This window comes from Marmota monax, unplaced genomic scaffold (genome assembly GCF_021218885.2).
Source record: "Marmota monax isolate L192 unplaced genomic scaffold, Marmota_monax_Labrador192_F-V1.1 WCK01_AAM20220418_F8-fsc00025, whole genome shotgun sequence".
Lineage (NCBI taxonomy): Eukaryota > Metazoa > Chordata > Mammalia > Rodentia > Sciuridae > Marmota > Marmota monax.
In genome coordinates this window covers 3,214,147-3,227,271 of record NW_026691950.1, presented here as the reverse complement: position 1 = coordinate 3,227,271, position 13,125 = coordinate 3,214,147, and the positions used below count along the sequence as shown (strand labels likewise).

At 41.3% G+C, this 13,125-nt stretch overlaps 1 protein-coding gene across 10 annotated transcripts in view; it reads right to left on the bottom strand.

The window, feature by feature from the left end:
* Limch1 (LIM and calponin homology domains 1) overlaps positions 1–13,125 on the bottom strand; it is a 327,240-nt gene that overhangs the window by 181,161 nt on the left and 132,954 nt on the right. For all 10 annotated transcript variants that reach the window (XM_046455207.2, XM_046455133.2, XM_046455341.2 and 7 more), the window contains exon 2: positions 12,769–12,839. In XM_046455207.2, coding sequence (XP_046311163.1) covers positions 12,769–12,839 — 71 coding nt within the window. The remainder of the gene's footprint in view (positions 1–12,768; positions 12,840–13,125) is intronic.

Genomic DNA, 13,125 nt, shown 5'->3' with positions numbered 1-13,125 from the left:
TAACAAGTGAATAACAACTCCAACAGAGAACTCCTGGAATGGAGCCTTTGAGTCACCCCTTTAAAAGCCTCCTGTTCCTGCTGATGAGCAGAATCACAGCCTTTGGGACAGGAGCCCCCGTGTTTCTGCTTTGCTAGCAAAGCAATAAACCTTCTTTTTCCTTTTTTCTCAAAACAATGTCATTATTAGATTGGGACAAGCACTGAGCTTTCAGCAACAACAGCACTCTTGTTCCTAATTCCAAACCTTTCCTCTTGTGTTTGTCCCTCTGTAGAACACCATGATATTGTGATTTATAACAAGAAATACATATATATTATAAATAAATATTTTATATATACATATATATGTGCATATATAAAAGATTTAAATATATATAGATTTTATGTGCGTGTGTATTTAAATTTTTGTCTAAGGTTCCTTGCAGAGTTCCTAAAACTTTTGAGACTTTCTGAGTGATAGAGTGCTAGGTGCATCTTTTTGCTCTAATATTTGGTGTTTGATCTTGGTTGCTGACAGAGTTCCTAAGCCCTTGGAATTTCTTGGGTGACAGAAACATCTTTTGTTTTAATGAGGTAATTTTTGATGAACTCCTGGATGGGGCTAACACCAGAAAAACCAAACCATGATTAGAAGCGTGGGACTTTCAGCCCAACTGCTATCATTTGAGAGGGGAAGAGGATATAGAAAGAGTTAATAACCCAACAGGCCCAAGTGATGAATCCTACATTAAAATCCCTGAACTGTGGAGTCCAGAGAGATTCTGGGTTGTTGAAGGTGTAGGTGCTGGCCAGGTGGTCCAGCCAGAGAGGGCATTCATCTGTATCCTTTATCATATTCTTTATAATAAACCAGCAAATGAGCCAGGCATGATGGTGCACACCCATAATTCCAGCTATTCTGGAAGCCAAGGCAGGAGGGTCTCAAGTTTAAGTCCAGCCTCAGCAATTTAGCAAAAAAAATTAAAATTAAAAATAAAAGGCTAAATAAAGGTGATAAAGCACCCCTGGGTTCTATTCCCAATACCTAAATAAATAAGCAAACTGGTAAACCTAAGTAAAATGCTTCCCTGAGCTCTCTAAGCTGATCTAGCAAATGATCAAACACAAGAAGTGGGTCATGAGAAATTCCAATCCTTAGCCAAGCTGGACAGAAGTGGTGGGTACCTGGGGACCTACACTTGCCACTGACATCTGAAATGCAGTGCTTTCTAAAGTGCCCTTAGCCTGCAGCATCTGCACTGAATCCGTGTCAAGACTGAACCAAGTGCTCATCCAGATGGTGTTGGAGAGTTGACATGTGCAGAGAAACAGTGCCACACATTTGGGTGACCAGAAATACTGTGGGAGATAAAGAAGGAACAAAAAAAGGTTTGATTTTCCTATAAAAAAAATTTGTCTTTCCCTCTGCCTTTTCTTAAGTAAAATTCAACTGATATAACATCTCCCCTGTCAACATCTCCCAAACCACAATATCCCCACATTTAACTTCTCCGTCAATCTTTGAGATGAAATTGCATTCATTTTTGCATTTACTCTACACATTGCTTATCACTTTAACTTCCCTGCCTTTTGTGTGTGATCAACCCTAAATACAAGATAAAACTTTCGAAGATCAAGTTTTACATTCCCTCTGCATGTCCCTTGGTGGCAAATTTGGTGCTGTGGTGTACATGGATGACAGCCAGCAGGTCCCCTGTGTGATAGGAGGCCTCTGCACAGAGCTACACCATCAACCCCCAAGCCAGGACTAGTCCATGTCTGTGGCACTCCACATCGCATGCTGAGATCACGACAAGAATCCAACCCAAGTCCTCTTTCTTAGAACAAGCAGCTCATTTATCAGTGATGATATAAACAAGTGTTTGCCAACAGATTTCTTCAGAAAATTATTTCAGCAACATGAGAACCGAGTCAAAAATCCACTAAGACATTCTTTACTGGGCACTTATGTACTGTTGGTCACTGATCTTCCCAGACTTGACATTCCATGAAAATGTGTCTTCAGAATAAAATTCAGAAGTCCAGCTCTATGATTCCTAGGAAGATGAAAGATGAGATGGAGAATCTTATGCTTAAATAAAGCACCTGCCTCTATTCTTTCGTCCTCTGGTCTCCAGCAATAGGTCTGTTCTTGAAATAAAACTGATGTTTTATGTGAGAAAGAAAGAGAATGAGAGGATGATATTGACTAAGATGGGCAGAAAGTTAAAGGAAGTCACCAATGACCAGTGGTTAGGCAGAGATTTCACTACTGGCTCTCAATTTATTCAAGTTTATAATAGATGTGTTATATGCCAAGCCAGTGCCCAGTGAGGGAAATACATAGAAGGGGTCTTCAAGAAGCTCTGAGTCTTTATAGGAGGCAAACACAGACAAAGAGGCAGAAATCTGGGGTAATGCTAGAGCAAGTTTGGGTACAGGTACTTAGAAGCCCCAGAGGAACCCACCAACTCTGCCTGGAGAGTTCCAGAACAGTTTCCCAGAGAAAGAAACCACAACAGACTGGAGGGGACCGGAGGAAATGACATCAGCACAGAGGTCAAGGTTATTGTTTTCAAAACAATCACTGTAGGCCCCAAGCTCTGCCAGCCAAAGTTCATTATTCACAGATGATCAGGCTTCTAAGGGACTCAAAATGTCTTGCCCGGTTTTTGATCACAAGCTAGACAAGAGAGGTTAGAAAGTAAAATCCAAATTCTTTCATCCTGTGGCTTGCTGGCAGCCCGAGGGAGCGCCGATGGGCGCACAGTGACACAGGCGTGATGACTATGTCATAGTCATAATTGCCTTTTGGCCTAGTTCCAATGACAATAATGAGAACAGTTAGTGGCACAGAGAGCCAAGCAAGCCCCAGACACTGTGCTGAGCGCTTTACTGCACTTGCTTTCTGGAAGCTCCCGGGGACCTTAGGAGGGAGTCACTGTCCCATTACATAGATGAATAGAAAGAAGTTAACATTGAGGTGACTGCTAAGTTCTAAGCACTGAACAGAGTATTCCCCATTCCTGGCAGCCTCAGCACAACCCTGTGGATCAGGTACAGTCACTACCTGTTTTTACAGATGAGCAAACTGGGACTCAGAGCTAAGTTAGGGAACTCGCCTAAGGACACGCTGGAGGCAAATCTAGGGTCTGGTCCATCAATTAGGTTGATGCAATCACATGATTTTGTTTTTTTTTTTTTTTTTGTCTACTAACAAAACAGTGTTAGAGACTTCAACAGAAGACTTCTAAAATCCATTCACTTTGCACTGCATTTTCTAATAAAAGGATTTACGGCTGGCTTCTCTTAACCATATATATTTTGGATAGTTACCAAAAAAAGAAACAAAAGGGATGGGGGAAAATAAGACTCAAACCAGAGAAGAAAGGAAAGCAGCAGTAAGAAGTGGGAAAGAAAACAAATGAGTCACAGGCTGAATTTCGGCTTTATTTCGGCTTTGCGTTTCAAAATGGACAAATGGGCCATGGGGATGATCTGGTGCCATTGCAAGGACACATTTGGAAATCCGAAGGTGAGTTGGGGTTTCCCATGTGTGGGAAGCACTGCTGCTTTGAGCTCATCTGTGATGAGTGGAAGTGCTCAGAAGCAACAAGGAATTGTCCTTACTACGTCAATAGCACCCCAGAGGAGATGCGTGAGCTCATCAGTTCAAAACCCACCTGCAGGTCTAGGATGTTTGGCCAGCACTGCAGGATCCCACTAACTGGGGCTTCCCCAGACCTCCTGGAAGACATGGTTAAGGGAACTCTGGGAAGCTCGGAAAGAGATGTCAGGACTCATGCCAGAGATGCAAACATTGTCCCCACCCCCTGGAAGGAAAAGGTCTTAGATCTACAGAGATAGCCCCTGAGGAAGGTCAGGGCTGGAGGCAGGGTTTGATTCTAGGAGAACCCCAGCTGGTTCACCCCAATGCTCCTGCTCAGTCTCAGGGAACCAGGTGCCAAGTTCTTTGGTAGGAGGAACTGTGAATCTGAAGGAAAAAATACAGACTATTCAAAGACCTGCCTAAAGCTTACTAAAAGTGCTAACATTGACAGCCAGGCTTCCTTCCCAATTTCCAGTGTCCCAAAGCAGCAGGCTCAGGGACATGGCTGTGAATACACAGTGACATCAGGGCATCAGCAGAAATAGGGCAGCCTGGGAGCATCAGCCCATATCCTGCGTAAAGGGAGAAAATGAGCCTGAGAGGTTGTCACCTAAGGGCTGAGAGAATGGAGAATGGCCTATGAAGGACAAAGCCCATCCCTTAGGAGACAGACTGTTCTCTGGCAACCCCCAAGGGAGGGGTAATCCGTAGATTTCAGTGGTCTCAGCTTTACCTACCCTACCAGGGGTTTAAAGAGGAGGACAGCTAAAAAAAAATAGACTCTGACAAGAAGGTCCGGAAGCCTGAGTCTCGAAGGCATCCCTCCTTGAGCACAAATGGTCTAACCCAGGCTCCACAGAGACATAATAAAGCATGCCGGGCACTAAACCCACCTTCTTGACGTTTTGAAGTCCGCATGTCTGGTTGGGTGTGAGAGTCCCTCGATGGGCATCTGTTGGTTTTGTTGACCCAAAAGCAATATCTTCTTCTTTGATTACAGCTTCCCAAGTTCCATTTGAGGAGCCTTCCCTCCCCAACTCATTTGGCATGAGGGGAGGTTGTGGGGTTGGCAGCCTGGCAGGGGCTCAAGAGAGGGCAAATCCAAACCCAGCTTCAGCTAATTCACAGATGGGCACAAGGCTCAGTCTAGGTTGGTGAAGAGTAGGCACCAGGACTTCTACTGGGATTAATTAAGAGTATCTCCTCTGGGCTGGGGGGTGTGGCTCAGAGGTAGAGTGCTTGCCTACTGCATACAGGACCCTTGGTTCAATCCTCAGCACCACATTAAATAAATAAATAAAGGTGTTGACAACTGTAACTAAAAAATAATATTAAAAAAAGAAAGAGTATCCCCTCTTTCCTGCTGGTTTGTAAAACTAGTATAACATAAACTGGGAGTTTAGGGTGGCCCATCCTGTCACCACGTGGGAAAAACTTATTCAAAGACAAAACCAACACAGAAGAAAGCCAGGCAAGAGATAGACGATAGATGGATGATAGACAGGTGAGTGGATGGATGGATGGACAAATGGATAGGAAGGCAACAGACAGAAGGACAGAGAATGCTCAATGCCACTATTAAGCATAGTACAGAGTTAGACTTGGAGCTCCATGTGTGCATGACTTCTGTGCTTATTCACATGAACCCATCACTTCACTTCCCATTCTTATTTAAGCTGTTGTGAGCTGTATTGATATCACCGGCAGCTACAGAAATTCTCACTAGAAAACTCCAACTCCTCACCTCAAAAAAAAATCGTTGATTTCAACTCCTGCTTCAAAACTAAGAATCTCTCTCAATATTCCATATAGTAGACAAAAGTTCAATCTGTTTTCTGTAATTCAGTAACTGTGTCTTACCATCAGGGAAAAGAGACTTCCCAGTTACCTGCAAACTTAGAGACAAAAAATGCAAGGAAGCCTGCCCCTTCTCTATAATAACCTCACCGGAAATTGAATATCTTTCCGAGAATTACCTCCAAAGAGGCAAGAAAATAGAAAAAAGGAAGAAAAAGAAAGACCAGGAAACCTCTGTCTCTCTGTTGTGTTCTTGATAACAAGAGGGCACATCCCCATTAAGCCTGTGAGTTCTTGGTTTCACAATTCAAGGAACGCTCCAACGTGAGAAAACCTTTTCTGCCTCCTAAACCAGTGGTGTTACTTTATGTTTCTGAGTAGAAAATAGGGTTTTCACACTGCTCTGGTCAAAATGCATGAGATTATAAGACCTAGAAGTTCATTACCTTGAGATTCTGACAATGAATGTTATAGATAAGACGAAAAAATGACGAGCTGTTAGCAGGCTCTTTCTCATTCACTTATGTCTACCCTTTCAGAGGGGAAACGATCTTTAATACAAGTAGTAATTTCTAAAAACCTAATCCGTGTAGACCTAACGTAAGTCTTTTCTTAAGGGTTAAAGAAAAATCACGATGGCCATTAATGGTCTTTCCTGTATAGGGTATAAACTCTAACCTCCCTGTGACCTTACCCAGAAGCCTCCATTTCCTAAAAGTCTCCTTTCTCTCCAGATCTCCACTGGAAGCCCTTTCCTCCTGGAGGTTGGCCCAGTATTGTTGAATCTGGACGCGCATTGGCCAGCGTAGGGCATGTAACTTGGCCAAAGGTGAACACTGAAATAAAGCAAGAATTGGAAGATAACCGGGAAAAAAATATTCAAACATGAACCAACTACTGTATAAACACACAAAAGCTTTTAAAATCTATTCTCTGTTGTGCCATCTTCAAAATCTTAGAATTTCTATATTCTATGTGTAAAAGACACCTGCTATTATCACTTACTTCATTCACTCTCTATAGAGAGAATTTTTTTAATTGAGGACAACATGAAAAGTAAGGACGCTAATGGATTTTACATATTGAATACAAAAGATTCCATGACTCCACAGGGTTACTCAGAAAGACAGGAGGGGGAAGGAAAGGCTGAAGAAGACACAAGAATGCCAGCCAACAGACGTAGAAAGAATAGAAAGAAAGCAACTGGAAAGCCACTGTTTTGTAATCACTTTTATGGTTTGGATCGGAAATGTCCCCCAAAGGCCATGTGCTAAAGTCTTGGTTGCAAGCCTGTGGCATTCATTATGAGGTACTGCTACCGTTAGGAAGTGGGGCCCCAGTGGGAGAAAGTAGGTCCCTCAGGGGTGGGCCTTTGAAGGGGATATTTGGCCCCTTTCCCCCCACACATGCTTTTTGGCCACCATGAGCTGAGCTGCTTCATCCTACTGTATGTTCTCCCCATGACATCCTGCCTGATCGTGGTTCTAAAAACAGTGGAGCCAAGTAACCACCAACTGAAACCTCTGAAATGAGCCCAAGTAAATCTTTTCTCCTTTAAACTATTTTTCTCAGGTATTTTGTCACAGCAATGGAAAGCTGACTGATAATGACTAATGCAATGATTAATTCAGGAGGTATCAGCCATGGCCATTAAACCCATGGGGTGTAAGATTTTTGGGATATCAAGTTAACTCCACTATCTTAGCATGATTTCACAGATTACATTAGAGAAAGGCAGGCATACAATGCGTAGGTGGGGGACATCACCTTGTCCAATCATCATTTCTAATCATCGGGCAAACTCCACATGTAACATGCTAGCACCATGTGTACTCTTGCCGATATGAAACCTGAATCTAATGGTGAGAAAGCAATTTTTTAAAAACCACAAATGTGAGACATTCTACAAAATAACTGATCCAAAATTTGCAAGAGAGTTAATGTTATAAAAGACACAAAAGCCTAGACTAACTGTTCAGAGTTAAGGAAACACAAGAGAAATGACAATCAAATGCAATTTTGATCTTTGATTAGATTTATGTTTTTTTTTTTTTTTTAAATCAACAGAAAGGACATTTCTAGTGATACTGGTAATATTTAAACCCGGTACAAGATATCAAATATTACTATATAATTGTTAAATATCTGGAATGGTTATGTAGGAGAATGTCTTTGTATTTAGAAGATACATGCTGCTGCATTTAGGAACTCAGTTTCATGATGCTTGTATCTTACTTTTAAATGGCTCAGGAAAGAAGAGGCATACATACATAAATAATGAAATAGGTATGGAAAAATGAGAATAATTAGTACATCTAAGTACAGGATCCATAGATATTCATTATACTCTTCTTGTAATTTTCTGTAACTTTGAAATGATTCAAATAAAAGCTGGTGGGGATGGGACTTGTAAAGAAACCCCTGAGCAAATCTTTATTAAAAAGTTATGATTTACCCAAATAGTATTTTGCACTGACCAAACTCAATTACTTGATTTTACAAGTCTAAACAATTTATGTCTAAAATTAATTCCACAGTCCTTTTGAGCTGGTCGAGTTTCTCTATAAAGAATAAGAGAGTAAACATTTTAGGTTTTGTGAGCTGCATACAGGCTCTTGTTTTGTTCCATTGTGTTTACAGCCCTTTAAAACCCAAAAAACACTCCTAACAAGAGAGCCAGTATAAAAAATAAGCTGAAGACCATAATCTGCCAACCTCTTATCTAGATGAAATTCCATAGAGGTCTATTGAAATAATAAAATCGTGGTCAGGTAAACATGGCAGACTCTCTCCTCTCTGGAATTATTTAGAGAATTATTACAGGGAGGGGACTTCCTCCTGGAAGCAGTTTCTTTAGGGACCAGCTCTTTGCAACCTACCTTTTCACCCTTAAGTCCTCGAGGACACAGTGCAGTGTCTGATTAAGATTTCTAACAGCAAGACACTTGCCACTTGTTTGTAACTCTGTCCCACTTTGACACCAGACCTTTGATTCAGCTCTCAGCAGAGGGCTCACATCATCTGAGCATTTAACTTTCAAAATTTTGACTATATACACTTAGTAAAAATGGCAAAGAAAGAGTGAGAAGCCAAGAGAAAAGATCACCTACTCATCCAGTTTTTTTTTTCCTGCCCCGCTGAGACCTCATCCCCTGCACTCCCCTTCACCCCACACTCTAGATTTTCACGCACCAATCCCTCACTCCAAACCCACCCCCAAATCTCTTATCCCTCCCGTAAAAATCCCAATTCTAGAAACAAGACAGTGGTTAAGAGCCAAAGCTAAGGAATTAAACTACCTGAATTTAAATCTCTCTTACTGTGTAACCTTAGCAAAGTTATTTGATCCTTTGTGCCTCAGTTACGTCCTCTGTCAAATGGGCTTAGTAATAGTACCTTATAGGCTAGGAAACAGTACCTTATAATTTCCAGGTTAAAGAAAGTTATAAGAATAATATAATGGATGCCATATATCCTGTACTTAGAGTTATTATTCTAATACTATAATAGAATAACAGGTAAGTTGTTTGACACCAGGCTGATAAAAGGGAAACCAGACCCTAGACCCTGAAGGCACTCTTCTGTCTGGTGAAAATGAGGAGGTTTTTCTTATACTCACAATCAACTAGGGCATTTTTTGGTAAACAAAGACCTTGGAATCTCTACATAGTTGTAAATAACATTTAGAGTGGATCCAACTCAGACAAAAAGGTGATAGTTTGTTAGACAAAAATAAATATTCACCAATACCATACATACATTTGCCAACTGGGGTCATAAACCTGGTACAAGTTACCACTGAGCTTCTACTTTGAATAACACAAAGTTAGAAAGTTCCAAACGATTTCTTAAAAAAGAACTACATATTATAGAAGCCATATTATTTTTTTGGTAATTAATTTAATATTTAATATATTCATATTTTCCTCTGTATTAACTAAACCCACAATATGATTTTTTAAATTTTATTTTTATCCTAATTTGTTATATATGACAGCAGAATGCATTACAATTTATATTACACAGATACAGCACATTTTTTTCACATTTCTGGCTGTACACAAAGTATATTCACACCATTCGTGTCTTCATATATGTACTTAGGGAAATCATGATGCCCATCTCATTCCACCATCTTTTTTACACCCCTTCCCCTCTCCCCTCTCTCCCCTTTGCCCTATCTAGAGTTCGACTAATCTTCACATGTAGAAGCCATATTCTAAGAAAATTGAACTGCTTAGGTTTTAAAACTTGAAATTGTGAAAACCACGTATATTTTTTAAATGGTGCAGCACAGGGGGTAGGTATGAGTTAGAACTGTCTCCCCAGCATCCACAAAACTCTCTGGGTCTGTAGCGTGGCACAGCCGCAGCATTCTCATCTACTCTCCAAAGGCAGGCATTTGAACTCTGCATAGATCCAGTGTCTAGGAACTGTCACTTTCCTAAGATTATCCAGGCTGACTTTTCTGTCTTTTGCCCCTTTCTGTAAACCAACTCCACATCTGGAACAGTACAATCCCCCCTTCTTGCTAGACTGGTCTGTGGATACAAGTTCTAGAAAACATACCTGCTAGTCTGAGTCCGTGAAAGCCCAATAGTCTCAGCTCAGACAAAATCTCAGCCTGAGACGGAGGAAACATTCTGCAGTCGTGGTTTCTGTTCTCATGGCTCTGTGGGTCCTACACTTAGAAATATACGTGTATCTTGTTTCCCTGGCTCCTGAGTCAGCTTTTCTTCAACTCTGGGTGAGGCTCACACCCCTGGTTTCCTTACCTCAGGATACCCGTGTGGTTCATTGTCCCTTTGCAAACTCTATGCCAGGGCTAAGTCCCACCGGGGAAGCCAGGACTTGATCCCTGATCCTCACACTGTTTCGGTCAACTTTTCATTGCAGTGACCAAAAGAGCTGACAAGAACAACTTAGAGGAGGTAAAGTTGATCTTGGCTCATGGTTTCAGAAATTCAGTCTGTAGCTGGCAGACTCCATAGCCCTGGGCCCAAGGTGAGGCAGCACATCACGGCAGAGAAGAGCTGCTGAGGTCATGACAGACAGGAAGCACAGAGCCCCAGTCAACGGGGTCAACACAAACCCCAAAGGCTGTCCCCAGTGACCTCCTTTCTCCAGCTAAACCCTACCTGCCTACAGGCACCAACCAGTTCATCCATTCAAGTGGATTAATCCACTGATTAGGCCACAGCTCTCGTAATCTAATCATCTGGCCTTTGTACATTCTTGTGCTGTCTCACAAATGAACTTTTGGGAGACACCTCATATCCAAATCATAACAGACTCCAAATACGAGCTTCTCAAATGCAGCAGTGGGCCCAATCCTCCGTGGTTAAAGGACTTAGACACTACCTTGCTTATCTTTGGTTTTGTCCTCCTACCAGAACAAGACAGCAGCTTCTGCCCACGTCCTTCATGTCCCTCAGCTGCACCCTCAGGCCATCGATAGTCTAAGCTCTTCATTTACTTAACAAACCCTCTGAGTATTCTAGGTACTTCTGTGTCCTTCTGATTGTGGACTTTTTAACTGTGGTCTGAAACTAAAGCTTACCTCTCTACCCCAACCTCCTCCCATTCATTACTGTGAGACCCGTCAATGAACAGCGCCTCTGCACACACAGATTCCATCCTCTAACTCAGCATCTTTGGCTGGGAAAGAAACAAATTCTGTGTGTAGATCTGGAGCCTTGTTTTCAGACAAGGCTGCTCTAAATCCAAAGGTGATATTCCTACCTGATGGGTGTATTCATGGAGATATAGTGAAAAGGTGGAGGCCTACAAGGCATATCTGGAGGAAATAGTAGGTGAATAAAATGGATACCAAAGACCCACTTCTACTGAGCTGAGAGCATGATCCAGATAAATGAGGTCAGCTCCTGGAGAGTCTGTTATTGTCAGTGGAGTGCTGAGCCCAGAGTCACTGGAAAGGAAGCTCTAGCATCAAAGAGAAGCACAGGGAGCCTGTCAGCTCGTCGCAGGGACATGCTGAGCCAATTATGCCTTACCTGCAGATGAGCTCTGGTTTAGACGTAGTAAGGGACAGAGGTGCTGAGGGAAGTGTATATATGGGCAGAGGGGAGGGACACTACAGGAAGGAGTGTGTGGAAACAGCAATCTGGGAACATCCATTTTTCTTTTAACAAAGAAGGGCAGTGGAGAAGCAGGGGAAAGAATGCTGATGTGGGCAATGTTGAATGTTCTGCAAAATAAACATGTGTACAGCCCTGTACCATCTTTTAAAGCATTTATCCACATTCTCCTGTTGAAGTTCACAAAAAGCCTATGAAATAGAGCTATAAAATTTTCAACACTATTTTACGGGGAAAATGAGAGGTGAAGTAAAGACTTGAACTTTTAGTTTTCAGGCTCCAAGATCCATGCCTTTTCAACTTCATCAAACAATATTCTGAAAGCCACCAGCATGTGAACCCACTCTATGTAATTCCATTTATAAGGTTCAAGAGAAGGTAAAAGAAAGGCTATGGTGAAATGAATCAGAACAGTGCTTGTCTCCAAGGCTCTGAGATTCAAGGAGACAAGATGAGAGAAAACTTCCTCTTATATCTTGATTGGGGAACTGGGGTACATGCACATCCATATTTTTCAAAATCCATCAGATTATACATTTAGGAGCACTGTGTTTACTGTAGGGACATTACATCTCAATAAACAAAAATCATCATGTATAGAATCTATTAAATAAATTTGATATTTTGAAATCTTTATTTGAAGTTTATATCCATATATATTTATAAATATTAAGACTCTAGCCTATCTTGTGTTCAGACCTAATCATAGAAGCCTCTTAATTCTACTGTCATAGCAGTACTCTGACAGAGCCTAGCTTCAAAACATGAAACTTTCATACTGCAGTTATTATCCACATTTGAACTTGGCCAATACCACAAGTTGAATATGATAAAAATATCTCCATGAAGTAGGCTCACTGAGGAACATGACCTGCATGCTTTTGAGATGCTGTAAATATACAGAAACACAGTTTTCACTGGGCACAGCTGTTTTTGTTTGGGACTGACAAGAGAAGGAAAAAGTTACTACTTTTGCCACAATAACATCCACACCCTTACATTCACCTGGGCCCCAATTGTCACATAGCAAAATTTGGTGGGAGCTGAGTACCAGCTACGGACTCTCCTTTCTATGTAGTTTGCAATTGCCGCAGTCCCTACCACTCCCCATTGTGCACCAAGATTCCCTCACCTACTTTTGTTTCCTGACTAGCCTAGTGATATATTTTTAAATTATATTCAAGCTGTGAATAAACTAAAAATTAAACACTGAAAGTTTCACAAATTGAATAGTATTAGGATGCTTCTTGAATCAAACCAATAGAACGTAGGCTATACTTACTCGCAGAGAAGGATTCCATTTTCTAGTCCTGTCCGAAAATCTTTATCACCAAAACTTCTGCCAGTTACTTGCTGGAAAAGAAAAAAAGAAAAAGAGAGCATGAATTTTCTTTTTTAAATCAGGTAACTCAAATTTTTTTAAAGAATATTCAATAACCTTGAAAAATCAGATAACATTCCAAGAAGAGGGAAAAATCTGTTAGGCTTGAATTTCTTTCCCATATGTATCTTTGCCTAGATCAGCTAAAGTTAAATTTAGAATTTCTCTAGATATCCTGTTCATCCTGGTAAGGATTTGTTTTACTTTTAGGGGTTCATCCATAATAAGTCAAGGTCAGGGCCTCTTCCATCCAGGGAT